The sequence below is a fragment of the Paramormyrops kingsleyae genome, chromosome 10 (assembly GCF_048594095.1).
Source record: "Paramormyrops kingsleyae isolate MSU_618 chromosome 10, PKINGS_0.4, whole genome shotgun sequence".
Taxonomy (NCBI): domain Eukaryota; kingdom Metazoa; phylum Chordata; class Actinopteri; order Osteoglossiformes; family Mormyridae; genus Paramormyrops; species Paramormyrops kingsleyae.
The window spans coordinates 30,212,999-30,232,525 of NC_132806.1; the positions used below are offsets into that span (position 1 = coordinate 30,212,999).

General features: G+C 42.1%; 1 protein-coding gene across 5 annotated transcripts in view; it reads right to left on the reverse strand.

The window, feature by feature from the left end:
- The window catches only part of flt4 (fms related receptor tyrosine kinase 4), a 49,746-nt gene extending 39,877 nt beyond the window's left edge, over nt 1-9,869 (reverse strand). The window contains exon 1 of one of the 5 annotated variants that reach the window (XM_023838834.2): nt 9,483-9,869. In XM_023838834.2, the coding sequence (XP_023694602.1) occupies nt 9,483-9,540 (58 nt within the window). In that variant the 5' untranslated portion in view covers nt 9,541-9,869. Of the gene's footprint in view, nt 1-8,963; nt 9,305-9,482 lie in introns of those variants that run through there. The other 4 variants (XM_023838833.2, XM_023838836.2, XM_023838832.2 and 1 more) reach the window with 4 other exon arrangements.
- Between the last annotated feature and the right edge of the window lie 9,658 nt (nt 9,870-19,527).

Consider the following 19,527-nt stretch of genomic DNA (forward strand, 5'->3'; position numbering starts at 1 on the left):
TGGAAACCTAAGTAGAACACATCGAAAGCCTTTTTGTGATTAATTTCTCTTGTAGCTTCCTCAAAGTACTCAAGCAGATTATTTCAACAGGATCTACCTCTCCTAAATCCATGTTGGCTATTCCTCAGAATGTTATTTATGTGTTAGTCAACATGAAACAAAAAAATGATCCATTTCCTAATGGTCCACAAGAGCGAATCTCATTACCTAAATGCCTCTGGCCACGGGCTCTGCCACGCAAAAGGCGTCCTGTGACCAACAGCCCTCCTGAGAAACCGGGCAGCATGCAGCTTCGATCTGTCAGATCATGACGGACAGCACTGCATGTTCTCACATGCTGGCCTCCTACTGGCATCAAACTAACGATCCCCTGAAACTGAAGGCCTAACTCCCCACCTGCTGACAATAATGTAGGCCTGCTGTGGAAACTCCACAAGCACTGTCTTATAATGTCAGCTATTTACCCGAAGCGTGTAGTTAAATGTTCTTTTAAATCACTGGGATTGTTTCTTGCCGCTTTTGACTGCAAAACAAATGTCTGCTGACAATTCCGTTCACAAGGATATTTAGCTTCGGCTGCAGGGTTCCCGTTTTCCTGTTCACGCTTATCTTTTCTGCATTTCATCCTGAAAGAAAAATGCTACGTTTCCTTTGTACTCTGTAGTTTTGACTATCTGAGGACAATTCAGTGGGAATTGGAAGGTTTATACACAGCACATCTGTCAAAGAAAATTCATCTATATGTTGGTGTAAAACATAACTTTGTCTAAGTGCTTTAGTTTAACCATCATAAAATCTCTCCTAAATCCCCCAGTTTGCAGCATCCATCCATCATACCCATGTATTAACTCCACCAACAGCATAACACACTGTATTTGGCTAATCACTACCTCATCATTATTTAAATAATTAAGTTAATTAATTAATTAATTGAGCCGGACGTGCAATTTAACAATGACATGGAATGGCTGAGGTGCCCCTGAGCAGAGGTTTGGGGACTGAAGCGGGGTTCATCTAGCCATCAAACAGGATATCAGTGACTTTTTGGAGAACAGAAGAAATTCTTGTTACTTTCATCACGTTACTGTTCATTTGCATATATTCTATTGTTAAACTGTGTTTTATTTTCTGACATGGATATATACATTTAAATAATTTGAAACATTTCCCCTGGTGGCTTAATACTTTAGTACAGTGCATCATATACATCTATATGCATACAAGTTTGAGATATATATATATACACACACATTTTTCATCACTGACATTAATGTGAGGCTTTATCTATCTATCTATCTATCTATCTATCTATCTATCTATCTATCTATCTATCTATCTATCTATCTATCTATCTTATTGCCAGAAATGTCACCCTGCACAGGTCGCGCTCCGCAGTCAGCGAGAGGGCAGCCAGGCCACAGGACAGACCTCCTCCTGGTTCTGCGGAGTCAGCACCCCATACAGACCCCCCTTTCTCCGGCTGTTTGACGCTTCGGTTGACACGGCCGGGGGGGCTGGCAGTCGCTTGCCACATGCGCGGAACCCAGACAGGGAAACACAAAAAAGTCGCACCAACACCCATTTCCCGCCCGTTTGGCACAGCAGCCCCTGCCGTCTCTGCCGTTCCGGCACTGGAGACATCCATAAAACGCATAAAGCGGGGGGGGGGCTCAGCTCGTGTCCATCTGCCGTGTCGTGCCCTTCCTCTTTCCTGCCTCCGCACTACATGGAGGATGTTGCTGGAACCATCTGCACAGGCTTCCTACGCCCCAGGCCCCAAGCGTTCCTGCATCGCGCTTCCTGTCCGTGTTCCGCGGGCCCATGGGACATTTCAGCCTTTCATTTCTGCTGTTCTCTTTTCTAGTGTCATCACATTTATTTAGATGTCGTTTCCCCACCAGTCTGTGCAAATGACCGGCACTGGTAACTGGGGGGGGGGGGGAGAGGTCAACCTTCTTATGCACGCAGTGAAGACTGGGGCAAACCTCGCTGAATCACTAAATAACCTTGAATTTATGGACCCGGCGGCGACCGACAAAGACGGAACCTGGATGTCCTGGTGGGAGGATGCGCTCCGTGCGTAAGCCGCTCTGCTCCATCACAGGAACTCCATTTTCATGTAAAATAAAACACCTTTCCAGCAAAAAAATAACCCTTTCAGTATTTTACAGAAAAATATACTACTGGCAGGTAACAGGTATTATAATATTTTTTTAAAACCCATTGCATGTTACATTATGACAGTGAGTAAAAAGTACAATTAATGCACATCACTGGCTGGTTCTCAGACTGTCAGCCTAGGGGGGCAAAGTGTGGGTGGGAGATAATGTGCTTAGGGCCGTGGGTGTCTGTTTTGGGGGATGGGGGGGGGGGGGGGGCGAGGCCCTGCACTATCTGTCTTCATCTTGACCCCCCCTTCAAGAGTAGCAGAGTTCCTGACTGGAAAAACCCGATACTTCCAGCTCCCCCTGCAGTGCGACACATCACACTGCATACTCATAAACACTCCTGACACAAAGCTCAGGAGAAGCAGTAAAATAAGGCCACTGACCTTGTTACAGAAAGGGAAAGGCTCAGAGGGCAGGGCATTCTGAGGGCAGAAAGAAAAATGATTGGTTCAGAGAGATAACCAATCAGATTATAGAGGAGGAGGGTCCAAGCAACTAGAAGAGGCGGGACTAAGACATCTGATTTGTTGGCCCCTCTAGTTGCTTGGACCCACCTCTTCTACAATGTGATTGGTTATCTCTCTGAACCAATCTTTTTTTTTTGTTCTGCCCTCAGACCATTTTTGTGTGTTAAAATCCCAATAGCAAGGCTTAGTCCCTGGTTGGGAGGGGGGCAGCCCCCATAACTCACCTACACTGTCAGAAAAAAGTATAGTTTTGTCCTCCAAGGTACAAACAACAGCCCCTGTTACAGCCCCTCAAGGGTACAAATTAGTACTGTTTTTCCTGAGAACGTGGAGAGCTGCACCTTCATCTGTCTTGATGTCATACGCGCTGACAGAGGCGGCTGGCCCATACAGGCAGAGGGGGAGCGCCTTCTCTATTTTTGAGACTAAATTATGAAACAAGTACCTTTGAGGTAACACACTACTAAAATTTTTCGTAACTTAACACACATTTTCTCTCGAGAATTGAGCTAAATATATTACCTTCTTGTCATCTTTGCAAATCCCCCACCATTCACAACCCCCCAAAATACCTTCAGTGCACTTCAGCTGAAAATCTGATACGTCACCAACATCCAGTTAAATCATATCAATCATACAAGTGCGTATTTGGCAATCACACAAGTGCATATATTGTTCAGCACCTGTCCCTACCGCCCAACCCCAAATCTATGGCCTTGTAATCATGACATACTTGATTTTTGGTTTGAGACTTTAACGCTACTATAAATGAAGATGCTGTAAGCCATTGTCCTTGATGGGAGACCATTGAAGGGCTGGAGTTGCCATCTGAAGCAAGCACTTGAGCGACCTTCAGACCCTGTGGCACAGAAAGGCGCCCCTCCCCCCCCCCGCCAGAAGGAGGTGGATTTTTCCACACTGGGACCCCCAGACGGAAAGCACGGTTTGCCCTCTGTGTGTAACACAAGCCCTCACCTCAGAAGTAATAACTTGTAATGCATGCCGCTATCACTTATAATTTAAGGACCTGGTAGAAGAATGAGGAGGAATGATTTCAGGTGGGCGATCTGGATCTCATTTGTGGCTACCAGTAGGAATGCGGGGTTTCACGGTGGCCGAAGGAGAGAGAGCTGCACTTTCTCTCCAACGCTGCTAAACATTGGAACGATTCACACGACGGCAATACAGCACACAAGGACCTAAAGTAGAATCGCAGGATGTGATGCTTCTTGCAGTCAAATATTGATTGTCATTATGGTCGATTAGCACACATTGAAAATCCAGCACATTTATTTAATAGCTTCATGACCAATTTTTGAAAGATATTTCATCTCAGTGTATGAACCATCTGTCACAGAGCTGAGATGATACGTTGACTTTCGATTTGCCGTTATATAGCCCCTATACGTCACTGGAGCCGTACGGGTTAACAGGATAAGTGCATAGCTATACCCAGGAGAAAAAATGCATAGAATTTGCTCTGAGATGCTGCTTTGAGTATTTTGACAACCTCAGTTATGTTACAGTACACAACATACCATGACTCGTGATTACCTGATTAAGAAATTCCTTATCTATTATTTCATAAAGCCCACATTTGTCAAAAGCACTTTTGTTTGTATATATTGTTTCCTGAACTGACACAAGACGGATAACTTAAATTGGCAGCTAATGATCTGGAGTTGTGCATCTCACCTTTCAAAGTTTTAAATTCCGTTTGCCCAAAGGGCTATATTATATTGACTTTTCTTTCCTGGTCAGGCATAAGAAATGCACTGAATCTGTCAAATAAAGTATACTTGGGGGAGGAGGGAGTGCAAGGCATCAGTGCAGTTTTATTACAGCCTGGGGAGGGGTCTTGAATATTTTGTCCTATCCTTTAGAGTGGCCCAGTGACTCAAATGAAAGCAGTGAACAGCATTAATCTTATGCTCTGCATAACCTAGCACAACTTCAAAGTTGTCAAAACAGTGTTCAAACGGTGTCGTCCGCCACACTGACAGGGCGATTCGGGGGAGCAAATTTTGGTGAAGAAGCCCAGCTAGACAAGCACCCCTCTCTGTCACAGAGTGTTTGTCTCCCACCAGTGATTCCCTATCATCCTATTTGTCATAACATGCGACATAACAAGAAACATGCATGTTGCAACAAACAACGAAATCTTGGTCTGGATTTTTACTTTCTAGACCTGCACTATCCACCTCTGGCAACCGTTTTGAGCAGGGGTCTCAAACTCCCGTCCTGGGGGGCCGGAGCCCTACACAGTTTTTGGTTCACCCTCATTTAACACACCTGATTCAACTCCTTGCGCTAATTACCACACAGCTCTTCAGCTGATTAATTTGTGGTGGAACAGGGAAAGAGCTAAGCTACACAGGGCTCCGGCCCCCCAGGACTGGAGCTTGAGACCCCTGGTTTTGAGGAAGCCCGAGACGCTGGGCATGAGAAGGCCACGGCAGAGGGGCATTTGTGCTTGTTAAACAAGCCTTACTCACATTGTACAGATGGAGGGCGACGATTTGAAGTTTGCACTTTGGGTGGGACCAGTATGGGACGCTCTCACCCTTCCAAGTACAAATCAACCCTTCATCTGCAAATACAGCTGCATAAATCACAGACCATTGCATAATTCAAATGGCCGCCACGCTGGGATTTCCTCACACGTAGCACTGAGAGTTTCTTGCTGTAATTTGGCAGTTATGGCTGTAAAGTTGCACCGGGGTCTTTATTTTCTGTTTATACAAATTCCATCATCTCGATGAGTTAATAAGCCCACGTCGACACTACTGTGTTTGCAGAAGAGCGGGGAAACACTGTCTAACGGCACAGCTGCCCGAGCACTTTTTATAGGTAAATATACTGTACGTTGGTGCAGACTCATAATTCAGGGTTTTATATAGGCTCTCTCCAGAGACATCTGCTTGGTTGTCCTCCTGGGGAGACTCCAACGGCATGCACACGGGTCTGGCCGCCCGTTTCAGTACACGGCTCACCCCTCCAGGACCGTCAGAGCAGCTGACACCTGCACTGATAAGACCACCAGAAAGCAGGCTTGGCTTTCGCATATCGCCAATCGCCATTACGGGAATTCCGTGCTCCTTATAGCATTCCTTTGACTTAACCAGCAGCTGGATGCCCCAGGAGAGCCAGTTCAAGGAGTTGGGGGGGGGGGGGAGGTCAGTCCTCTTAGCAAAATGACCAAAATAAAACCTATTGCATGAAACAGTCCAAATTCTGTTACATATTGCCTGAAAAAAATGATCTGCTGTGGATGTCGGCTCTCTAGACTTACTAACTGAATCAAAATTCACTCAATTTGTATTATGCACAGTACTGTGCAAAGGTCCTAGCCAGTCAAAGAAAATGATGCTTAAATTATCTTAATGTTGGCATGAAACTACGATATTATGTCTGTCAAAGCGTCTTAGCTTAACCAAAATTTCTCCTAAAATCACTTTTATTTCATTTTTAGCAACCATCCAGTACAAATGATTCAATTAATCAAGTGAGCTGGTGGTGACATTTAATAAATACCTGTAATGGCTGAGGTGCCCCTGAGGAGAGGTTTGGGAACTTAAGTGTTCATCTAGCCATCCAACTAGATATCAGAAGAAATTCCTGTTAGTTTTTATTGTGCTACTTTTAATTTAACAAATATACACTTACTACCCAGATAAACAGCTTTAAACATTTCCTTTGACTGTCCAAGTGTTTTGCACAGTGCTGTACATCATGGAGAAACTGTCTTATTCTGTCTCATATCTGCGCTTTTCAACTTGGATGCTAATTACCGCACTAAAAATGTCTGTATATGCAGGTAAAGAGACACAGTATCGATGTCAGACACCACAAAAATCATTTGGCGAACTTTACATTCTTTTGTACCACTGAGCAGTCAGAAGACTGATTGATAGATAGATAATTGCATGCTGTCCGTTATCTTATATTGTGTTACAGAATATTGTAAAACAAAGAAAAACCCCCAAATGCACCAAAACCTATCCAAGAATTTGCAGCAATCTCATCCAAGTTGCAGTGGTGGACTAACAGTGGGGACAGCTGACAGTCACAGGCAGACTGACTTGCAGCCAGTGACACAGTCAGACCCAGAGGACAGGCTGTGTCGCTTTCTACCCAGTGGGCGGCACAGCACGACCCCAACCTCTGGTCCTCCGCAGGATATCCCTTAAAGAGAATCGGAGTGTGACCCCATGGTTCACAGGCAGGGGCTGTGTGGCACGTGCGTGTGTGTGTGTGTGCGTGCGTGTGTGCGCATGTGTGTCCAAAAGCAACACCTCATGAAAGGGGAGAAGAAATTCCAGAACACCTCTGGGGCGGCAGACCCTCAGTTAAGCCCCAAACCTTACGCCCCCCCCCCCCAAACACACACACACACACTCTGCATAATGAGATTTTGAACAGCAGCACTGAGAAGGACCACAGAATTTTAACAGTCCTCCACAAAGAAGCCAATATTGTTGACCTCAGTGAAACAGACTTAATTCTTACGATGCATATGCTATGCAAGCTTTCATAGGCTACCGATAGCGACCTCATTCTGCCATACGCATAAACTTTCATGCCCGCGAGCCCCTTTAGAGATGCATTTCCAAAAGAATGGCATTAATTTCTGATAGCAGATGGTTAGATACCAAATATGGATGATGGGTGAGATATTAGTAAAGTCTGCACTGGACAGAATCCCCACCCACTGGTCCAGTTTACCCATCCGTCAGTAAACGCCTGAGGCTGAGTGCTTTCAGGCTTTGCGGCAGGAACACAGAACAGGGAAATGAAAAGGGAATCATTTCTATCCCGCAGAATTAAATACGGTCCCCAGTAAAACAAAAAAATCTGCCTGCATTTTGTAAAATATTCAGCGCAGATTATGTAACCTTTTGCACTATAGCAAAAACTGGATCCAATTTCTGATCATTTTCCCTGCACCATTTTCTAAGAGGAGGACAAAGTTAGTGCACAGAGAAAACTGAAATGAAATTCATGTTTTACTATTCCAGACATAAATACACAAAGCCAGAGCACTGTCATATCAATATTTTAGAATATTCTTTTAAACCCACGTGAACCAAGCTGCAACTCCTTCAGATGACTGGCCTTTCTGTGAGGTGCTTAAGAAGGTTTAATGGCTGGCAAAATGTAATTTTGAATTGGTGTCTAATACTGGTAGACTGGCCATAACACAATTTTTTCAAAATTGCATCCACCAGCAGATCAGTAAAATCTTTGGAAACTCCTTTGCCCTAGAGAATGCAAAATAATTAGATAATTCAATCTTTACTGAATGCTGCATTCGACTTTGCTAGGTTCCTGTTTTTCTATACTCTGTGGTTTGAAGGAATGAAAATATCACATTTTTAAAAAGGTATAATGACACCATCTCCTTGATGGATGGACTGACGCTCATACAGATCAAACACAAACATAGATTACCATGCTCAGTTGTCTCCCTGTTGGGTAACAATCAAACAAAACTTCATGACAGCTGACACCTTGGCCACGCGTTGAGTGCATGTGTCCAGACACTTCCATCCAAATAAAAAACAGCAAGAATTCCCCAGTACAAAGATATGCAGACATTCCAACAACATTTGACCTAAGAAAGCTCAGAATATGAATACATCTTCACTGGCTAGAATATGAACACAATCTTCACTGGCTAATCTACTTTATAATTTAAGGCAGAATAATAGGAAAACGAAAAACAATTGCAACTACATAACCTGACATTCAGACAATTTGCGCCTCGATTATCTCATTACAAAAGCACATAAACACAAAGTACCATATATATATATATATATATAAACATACGCAGTAACATACTGAGAGAAAATATTTCAATGCATTTCATCTAATATATCCCATACTTGAAGCGTTTGTTTCAATTAATTTTAACTGCGACACATATTGCTAAAGCAGCTATTTCTTAATTAGTCACTCACAATACAAACATTTCTTGGCAATTATAACAAGGAATTGCCCAAAAGTGTTTGAGAGCAATTACTCATGATCGAGTAATGTTTTAATAACTTGAAGGTTCCCCCTAGCGACTGAGTCTAGGACCCACAAGGCATACAAAGGCGTTGTCTGTTAGCTTAATCAATTCATCGTTTTATGGACCATCACACATAACTGAAATATCAGTCAAAAAAGATTCAGACGCACATGAAATTTTTGTGCGTGTTTTGTACAGATCTTTAGAAAGCACATTTCGATATTGAAACTCTATCAGCCAAAAGAAATCTCTAATGCCCAACAAACTCCAAAAAAAGAAAGAAAGAAGAAAGGAAAATGAAAATGCACGTACCGGATAACACGTTTAAGTTAGCAGATAATGGATCAGTAAAACAACTCCGACAGTCAGCGACGCTCATCACCGATGAGTCACATCATTCACTTCACTTACTTCTTATTCAACAAAACTTTCCCCCCCCAAATTAGCGAAATTTCACCTTCCACTAATTCCTATTCCCCATAACCCAAACAACACAACTCAATATCATGCTGAAAGTTTAACCCAAACAAACAGTTGTGACGTTAACGCCGCAAACTGCAAAAACAATATTACAAATGACCGATCACTTCCATTGACTATCACGGTCCAACCTGCCTGCATATAGGGGTATGTGTTGCACAAAAGTTAGATACGTTTTCTTGGTGGTTCATATCGTACGTTTTTTAAAACAGATCCAACCAGTCATGCAAATATTTAGTGAAAACATAGAAATGTCATCAGTCAGGTGAAACATGAAGGAGAAAAGCTGAAAGCCCAGAGGAGGATGCACTTTGAACCGCGCAGCCTAGTACAGCAAAGACCGATTCCAACCTGAAACACAAGCGATCCCAATCCAAATCCAGCAGAAAAGCGTAAAATCTCTCTTCATTTCCAGATTTCCAGTCCTCTATATAGTTTTAAACCTTATAATAAACTCGTCCGCAGCTAATACTTTTGAGGTCAAAAGCACTAAAAAGGAGAGGAAAAAGTTATTGTCCGAGTGTGGAGCGAAACTCAGGTGAGCTTCTTCTGTTTCTCTCTCCAAAGACCCCAGCACAGAGGATGTGTGAACTGTCAACGATAAGGAAAGGTCTTTTCTCGTTAAAAGGAAACGTTTTTTTCAAGATCAGAATAGATTTGCAATGATTTCCTTTTCCCTTTTTACTGCTCGTGACTGCAACATGCATCCACCCCTGTTCATTCTTAAAATACAAGACGGATTTGTGGGGCAGCCAGATACTCGTGACAATACCCCCTCCTCAGAAGCGGGTACAACACAATCCCTCCCCCAAAGTGTTAAATTAAGCCGTACAACACAATCACGACAACTAGGAGATGCCCCCATGTAGCCTAGTATACTGAATCCACGTGCGCTGAGCTCAGTTAATGGATTTAGAGAAAATAAGATAAATTTCGCGGAATTTACGGTTAAGTAGCCTAATTGAACCTAGTATTAAAAATTCTACTATATGCAGAAAATTACTTTTATTGAGTTGCAGAAAGTGAGGTATGACATGAGGCATGTATATTTGTCCATGTAATATAAATAAATTAATCGAAAAAAAAAATAATGCCCTGTAATCTCAACCAAAAGTAGGCACGCATTTTTGCCTATTTTTGTACTTAGAAACGAAGCTACAAACAAGGTCACAATGTCATTTCCACCCCATTCTCAGCCATTTTAAGCAATTTGAAAACACTAGGTACTGCTATATGGACATTGCATGCCATCACTTCTGATTTTTTATTATTTTTTTTTTTATTGTAATTATCAACGGGAAACATGAAATGTGGATTTTGAATTCAGCTAACATTTCACCAAAGCCACAGTGAGGGTGCTTTCTCATAACCCCGATCATCTTCACCCCTTACTCCCTCTCACTCCTCTTCAGAGACTTCAATTAGAACCCAATCAGAACTGAATCAGAACCATCTGCAGAATCACATTCGGCAAAGACCTTGGTGAACCCCTATCATTTCAGAAAAAAAAACACAAGTGAATGTTTGAAAATCAAATCAGCTGTGGAGCACGGTCCTCTATCAGCAGATCGGGGAGCCCCCACAAAAGATCTCCACCAGGCGCAGTAATTCCAGGGCGCAGTGCGTGTTTTCTCAGAGACGTCCCCCTGTGTTCATGTTTGAGTTGGGTCAGCCTCCTTTTTCACTGTACTGTTTATGTAGGCAGCACAAAGCTCTGGGCCTACAGTAAAATGGGCCTGGTCACAATTTTCTAATATCCCTTTGCTACCTGATTGTCCACCTGAGGATCAAGTGAGAGAACACATGAGCAAAAGCAATCGGCGAACCGATCCGTGCTACTTACAAAAATATGTAAAATGCAGGAAATGTTAGGTAGAACGTAACTGCCATTCTTAATTATGGACATTACACAATCTAGAATTAAGAACTTTAATTATATAAACCCAATGAAGGTTGAAATATTTCTGCACATATGCTTTAGTGGCGGTTCTTCAAATGTTTGTCAGATCCTAATGAAGCGAAGAGTCCAAAGATAATCTTACGACAGAGTAGGACTGAACCAAAAAACACGCAGCTGCTCCCCAGGACGCCACAGAGAATAACACACAGCTCAAGACATCTTTAAATATTATTGCAAGAACCGCTGAATAGCGTACATTTTAAAGCAAGGCATTTGCACACAATGTGCTCATTGATCCCTTGCAATTAAAGTATTTCATTAAAATATGGGTGTTTCTCAATACCAAGATCGTGAAGATTGTACTTGTGGCCTTGGCAAGACCGGTCTTGCTAATTTGCCTCCCAAAATTGAACTTGCGGCACAATGGATCATCAGACTGGTCTCATTTGGAGAAGATGCAACTGTATCCTCGATATTTGGGGCAAGGCAAGAATGACATCTTGCCTTGCCCCATATGTCCTCTGTAGTTCTGTTCTCGAGTATTGGAATGGGTCTTCGGCAATGAATGATGATGTAAAACAGGTACATGAGAATACAAGTACAACCAGTCACACATACTGAGAAGCACCCTATTGGTCCATAATCTGACCTGTAGCAGGGTCCCAAAATACAAAAAACATTCTTCTGGTGGCATGCAATTCCTTGCTCTGCCCCAGTCCTCACTGGCAAATCTAATGGTGTCAGTGAAGCTCACTGAGACCCCTGATCACAGTGGACAGCTATTTCCACGGGAAATGTTGCTTCAACATTGAAAAGACATTGTAAAAATATTATTTATCAAATGGACATGTCTTCATGCTCCCCAGGAAGCTGAAGACTGTCTCTTTATCCCCCCTGAAATCAGGAAGGCTTCATTTTGGCATTCAGTGCTGAATGTTTGGTCAGCACTTTTCATCATTCTGCTTTATCCTTCTTCTATTGCTTGAACTCATTGCTAAATTAAGTGTCCCAAATGTTAGAATGGGGGGGGGGGGTGTACAACTTTAAGACACTAGTGCTTTGTGGGAGGAGTACACCGTTTGTTCAGTATCTTCTAGCAGCCGTTCTGGTTGGACTACACTGGTTTTACTGTGCTATAGAGAGCCCCTATCAGTCTTGGTTCAGTGTTACAGACTGAAAAATATGAGTGGATTCAACTATAACAATAAATGGTCCAATGCTTCTCAAACTCAAGTAATCCCTAACTGCCGATGGATAAGACCCAAACTTTCTGGTTAGTTACCCCCCTCCCCCACAAAAAAACACATAACACAACCCAGATAGAAAGCTGACATTGATAAACTTTTGAATTTTCATCAGTCATAATTTTACCGTGATTGTACTTTCCGTGCGAACAGTATGTTGCGTTAATGTATCAATGTCCATGAAACTCGACAGGCATGTCCTACTACCAACAACACCTTTGGATGTATGTTGATTTATCATTCTTTTGGATGTTAAAGCTGCACTTGCATTCTACTGTATACCAATTTTCAGGAAGATATCTCTACTTGTTGCTGTCTTTAAGGTAAGAGAATATTTCATTTGTAATATTTTTGGAATAGTTCTTTTTACTTACTTTGCATAAGGGTGTGTTGTGGAGGTTGTATCATAGACCAAATTCAAAATAACATGTTTGATAGGATCCGCCTTGTGCCCGTAGCTTCCGGGATCGGCTCCGGACGCCCCGCGACCCAGTAGGATGAGCGGTTTGGAAAATGGATGGATGGATGGATGGATGTTTGATACGATTTGATGTGTTTGTGAGTAATATGCTTCACATTATTACATTGTTTTTACATTTTACATTACATGTTGTATGATGAATTTAAATGAAGAATCTATTGTCTTGAACTGACTGGTCATTTTACATTCTATTTATAGGCAAAATAGTTGATGCAATTTTTTGCTGTAGATAAGGCAGGATTGATGTTACTGTCACAAATAGAATTGTTGAAAATTGATTGATTAATCATTTATCTTCTGTTGAATATCTGTTGAATTTTCAATGTTCTTTCAAAATTAATTCAGGGTGCAGATGTGATCAAAAATCAACATAAGATTTCAACATTGATTCAGTGCCATTTCCACTGACATTGTGTTCTATTAGGGAAAGTACAAAACATTTACTAAAAACATTTACTTAATTTTGGACGAAAAGGATCCTATAAACAAAAGAAAAGTCAAACATGACAAATTCACCATGGAAAAGAAAATGAAAGCAAGAAAGTTCAAAGTGGAAAGTTCACAGTGGAAAGTTCAAAGTGAAATATTGAGGGTTTAGCTCAGTTTGGTCATTGCTTGACAGAAGCTGCCTTAGATCTGTGCCAAAGCAATTCCACCAGTGGGATGGACATGCTCCAAAGCCATATTGCAGCTGAGTCATTTTATGTCTCTAACCTTAGACAGACAGCCTTTCTATAGCCGAACTCCATATTCAAAAATTGCAAAAATGTGGACAGTTCTGTCAGCACCCATGCTGTCTTGTGAATAACATTTCAGCCACGTTGTCCATATTTTTGAAAGGGAACCACATCTATCATATGTAGATATTTGGTGTCTAATAAATTCATATACAGTATGTTTAAAGAGGAGGTTATCCATTGTAACATTTCATCGATTATATTGTCTGCATTAGTGACACTTCTTGTTTGTGCTATGTAATAAATTTACACTTCTACACTTAAGCATTTTGAAATAACAGAATTTCCTCACACACATCATTCCCAATACTATGGATTCATACCACCCATTTTTTAACTGTAATTTATCAATGCACAGTCTCTCCTTAATCAAATCCAATAAAATTCTGGGAGCAAACATGAAGGGAGGGGCGATGAAGATTAAGAGACGAGCCACAGCCGGAATCCCCAGCAGAAAGGAGGCAGACAAAGTTGAAAGATTTTATAGCCAAATATGGGAAGATAAGTGCAGAAGAGGGGGCACATTGGTAGCCAGCCATGCTTTTTACCTTAGTTTGGAATTCAATGTAATGTAATTCACATCAGGAACGGTTTCAGTCATTTAGCAGTTTAGTGGGAATCAGTCTGAAATCAGATTGACACACAAGTGCGAATTAGTTGTGTGGATTTTGACTCAGAGTTTAACAATGTGGCAGAGCCCCTCCCTAAGACAAGGACCAAGGGGCCAAGCTGAGACTTCTGTATTGCCATGACCTGGACTGCAGCTCCAAGCTGGGGGGTCTGTAATGTGTTTCCTGACCCCAGGACCTGACGGAAGACGCGGTGGTGCTTCAAGGCCCTGTCCTTGGGCCGAGCATGCAGGGAGGAAGCCATCTCCTTTCAGCTGTCGGTAATGAGCAGACGATGACAACAACAATAACAATGATAAATAATAATTAACAATAACGACGAGAGAGAGAGTTGAAGAAGAACATCTAAAGTACTATTTTTTGATATTTTGTAAGTTTTGGTCCTCACCTAAAATGCAAAGACATCACCCCTAACCACTCTGTGAGATAATCTCAGCTTCATTAGGGAAAGAGATAAGGCAGAGGACTGAACCAAAGCTATGCTTACACTGTCCGCTTACAAAACATGCAGTCAAAAGGTAAAACAGCTTCCTGTCTCAAGCTGAAAAAGCCACCAGCTCAAAGTTTTACCTTCTTTCCCACAATGCACTCTGGTTTTAGCCCATCCTATGAAGAGGGGAGGAGAACCTCTGAGCTTAATATTCCCCAGCAATGCCTGTGTCCGAATTCGGGGGCTGGACCCTTCCCCGGCTGCATCTGAATATGTTGCAGCGGTGTGACAAGGCCGTCCAATTTCGAAGACTACATCAAATACGGCCTAGAAATGCGTCCTGCTTTTGCCGAGTCGCCCAATAGATTCTTCGCCGACCAACGTATCCCAATATTCATTGCGCGGGCCTTTGAAGGAGACAGTGATGTAGTGGCTTTGCTTCCTGCGACTGGCCAGACTGTGGTGTGGGGTGGCATCCTGCCCAACACGCACCAAGAGGACAGTAGAAAGTATTCAGAGGCATCAGGCTTGTCATTCTGGTGTCTTGATCCTATCGGAGGCACATGATTCCGCAAATACGTTAAAGTGAAGTCCCTAAAGGTTTCATTCTATAATGGCTTCTGTAAAAATTTTATATTTTGCCGCAGATCGGGGGGAGCGATTGGTATTTTTTGCTGCAGATTAGGGGGAGGGGTGGTGGCTGAGTTTCCGTTAGTATATTTTGCTGCCAATTTGGGGGGGGGAGGTTCCCTTGATATATTTTTTGCAATCTCTTGAACTTTTCAATAGCCAGTTCCCACATAGGCCCCCCTATGCTACACCCTGGGGCACAGCTGGCCCTGATATGCAGAGTGTACTGGCTCCTTCATTTTGACCTTCCATGGCTCTTCTCTGTGTTGAGATGGATGCATTCCCAGGTTTTCCCGTACAACTTAGTGCGACTGTTACTCAGAGGGGAAAAACAACTTGGTGAGATCCCCACAGGTTTAACTTTTACGTGTTTCCGACGCCAGTCTACACGCTCAGTACCCGAAATAGCTATTCCAGTGCATGCACTCGGGTGGGTGGTTCAAGCAGAGTGACGATGAGCATCAAGATGACACGTTTTAGCGTGACTGTCTGCGATTCGGAGGATGTGTGCGCATTGCAGCGGTAAGCAGATCGGATGTGTGTGCGCAGATCAGCGGCCCAAAATGCCTTCTTGATTCCATGACTCCACCGAGCTGCAGAGAATTAGGGTTGGGGGGGGGGAACTGTTTTTGTCAGTGGACGTCCTGTGTGGTGTCAGGAGGTGTCCTGTGTGATAGCTGTGGAGGTGCTGACAGCTCAGAGAACATCCTCCTGGTCCGTCACTCGGCCGTGAATAGCCATCAACAGGAAGCAGTGTGGCCTTCTTCACTCCAGAGGACAGGAGTGGCTGGTACAGAGCACATCTCCTACTCCAGCTTCACACACGACTGCTTTGCTCATAAATGCAGTGATTGTGAAGCACACCAGTGATTTAAAATGATCTTCACTCATTGTAATGTTCTAAAGAGCACGCCGACTGAGTAAATTATGAGGAAAACTGACCCCAGTACCTTATATCTTGATTATTATCTAGCATATTGTTCCATTGTTCTTATAATGTTTAAGCATGCTTTTTAATAATTCAAAAATAACCAAGAGTAATTTTTTTACTTAGGTATTAAAACTGCAAGGAATAGCTGCTGTTAGACCCTGCATCTGGTACAATGACAAACAATTTACTAATTATATACTCAAAAATCATTCAAATTCACATATTCAGCTTAAAGATATTGACAGTGTTCTACCCGACAGTTATTGATAAGGATATATGTACAGAGCAATTCAAAAACTTCACCTTTTATTAACTGGGCTGGCTGATTGTGAATTGTAGCACCATAACTTACACAGAAACCTTATTTCAGTGACAGGCACCTTTTTGTGTCACAGCATAGACTAATGATGTTAATCATTTTTAGGGGCGAGTCATTGTATTGTAAGGCAAGTGATGGCTGAAGACCACCACAATTTATCCTGGTATCTGGAAACAATAGGACGGAGTTCAGCTTGGGGTTCATTGCTTGCTGTTGCTATGTTATTAGTTTCTAATGTTTTTATTTTACGGTGAGGGGTTCCTCAGCCGAGACGGCTGCCTGGCGTGGGGGAAGCTGTTCATTAGAACACACTGTCACTCACTTCTCAGCTGTTTAGTATAGAGGCACAAATACAAGGTGGTAAATAAGAGGAGGACCTGTGTTTCTGTTCCATGCTTTTGCATTATTTCACTAATTTTAGTCTTTAGGTAACAAATTGCACTTTGAGATGACACATTTGCCTATATATTAGCAGCTACACTGCTTCGTTATCTCCACTGGACTGTACTGAGGAACATGCAGGTCCTTTTTAACATCCGGTGAGTCATCGTCTCATTGGCTGAGCTTCCTAAGGTGCAGTCATCGTCTCATTGGCTGAGCTTCCTAAGGTGTAGTCATCGTCTCATTGGCTGAGCTTCCTAAGGTGCACAGTGGTGACACACGGTGTCTTTACCGTTTAGCCTGGCAGCAGTCAGTAGCAGACAGGTGGAGAATGTAATTCCAGTAGCTAGAAAATTATCCGATCACGAAAGAACTGAAATTTTAAATTCATACTATAAAAATATATAACTATGAGTACAGAGAATATGAATTTGTTTTAGCTTTAGTCCAAAAGAGGCCTGCAAGAGATTTAAATAATCAGTAATAAAACAGAACACACTGTGGGGAATTAACTAGGCAGATTAACTAGAAATATGTTTAAATTAATATATATGCATTAATAACCGTAAATCATTATTAGATGAGTCTCTAACTTGGTGCAGATGCAGCCTATAATTCTTGTCTTTTGTCAAATATCTGGTAGCCTGATTGAGGGTCATTTCTGTTCAGCTGTACTTTCACAGATTCAAGCGAACGCTTTGACTGGGCCGCTGAAGGACTGTCACTCCCGAACCGGTCCAGTGTAGCAGCGGCATCATGCTCTGGTCTGTTGTCTTTTGAAAAGGTGAAATTTCACATGAGCTTAAGGGTTTAAACAGACTGAAATTCTGTTTTTGTATTTTTTTCCTGTTCTGCAAAGGCCTGATATGCACTTCAGGATGTGGCCCAGTCTTTTGCAGATCACTCTGATCCTCACTGGAAGTGTGTTTGCAGACAAATGCATTTTCCTGTTGCTTCCGTTGTCCTTTTTTCTGTCATATGATCTGACCACAGTTGTTGCAGGTGTTATAAAATCTTGTGACTGTTTCTGATATAACCAAGTGATATGTTTATTCATTTCTGTTTTATGAAAATCTTATAATACTGGCCTGTTTTGGCCACTGCATCTCAAGAGGAGGAACATATTTGGACACAATGCTTAAGATTTTCTTCATGATCTTGGTAACAGGGCAGCTCTTCGGATTTTAGTCAAACTTTATTCATTTTAAATTCATTTTTAAACCGCAATTCTTTAATTGACTCTGGCATGCATGTCTAATTTGTTTATGACAACCATAAATGTGAAATACTGTACTGTAGCATACTAAAGGGATTTTCTTTCCCTTTACTGAACAGCCAGTGCTGTACCTGCAGTCGATCACAGCAACGCAGCATCTAGCAGGGTCTGAGAGTCGGCCTTGCGTGGGCTAACAGATTAAATCCCATCACTAATGTGATTGTCTTGGAGTTTTCCTGCTGGGTGTCCACGTAATTACAGAGAGCGAAAAAAACAACAACATCAGATTAGGCCATATTTTGTGCGCCTCAATTATGTAACCTGCCTTGTGGGCTTAAGCTACATAAAAATTAACAAGCTATAAGAGAAAAAGGAGCTAAAATTTACCATGATATATTATTAGTAACATTATTCATTGTATACACAAAGCAAATACCTCCAATAAACTGAAGAAATCTAAGGAAGATTTTTTTTTTTGTAAACAGACTCATTTATGTACCGTAAATAAACAATAGAGGGCAGCAAAGTACCAGACCACCCCGGGTAACAAGTCACCAGCCCGGGTGCTTATGGCTAACAGGGCAACAGGAAACTGACCCTCTCAGCTCCTGCCACTTCCTGACTCGGCTTCATTTAACATAGAACTGCACACAAAGCGGCGTCAACAGAGAGCTGCGGCATGCGACCTCAGAACCCACCGTCCACCGACACCTGGCGTGAAAAAGGCATCTCTCAGATTGTCATCTTATCACATAGTGGACAAACAACCAAGTTCATGACAGCAAAACAAGTAGGTATAAACTACACATGCTGTGAACCAGCCAAGTGAACTGTGTCCGTGAGTAACGCAAGCAAAACAGCAGAATCTTTCCGTGGCAGAAGATAGCAGAGGGGGTAACATACAGGTTATAAAAACATGAATAAAGGAATCTGCTAACCAGCATTAAAATCATTTCCAAAACACCAAATGTGAGGGGCACCTGGACGGCTGAGACCAGAAAGGAAGCAGAAACTGCAGGGACTAAAGCAGGAAGCGAAAAATAACTGGAATAGATTATGATTACGCTACAGAATAAGAGTACTGTAGAGTAACGCTGAAGATGTGGGAATCCATTAGATAGATGACATCCTCAAAGAGAGACTTCATTAAAAAACACAACTTCAAAAACATCAACAGCTGTGCTAATTTTAAAAAGAAATCTGTGTAATAGTGTCTGAAAGAAAAAAAGGCGATTCAATTGAGGATTGAGTTGCTTAAATTCTACCTGAAACACTGAATATATATATCACTCATACACTTGGGACTGTAGTTACAAAGAGACCCCCTCTAATATGTGAAATCAGAATCATGACATGCTGTCACTTCTGTGTGCAAATTTGAATTTAAGACCATCTTAAACACAATGCATTTATTCAGTTCACATCAATGCCATATCATCTAACACATACTCACTGAAAGGAGGAAAAAAAATCTGGATTTCATCTTGAGAACCTTCGG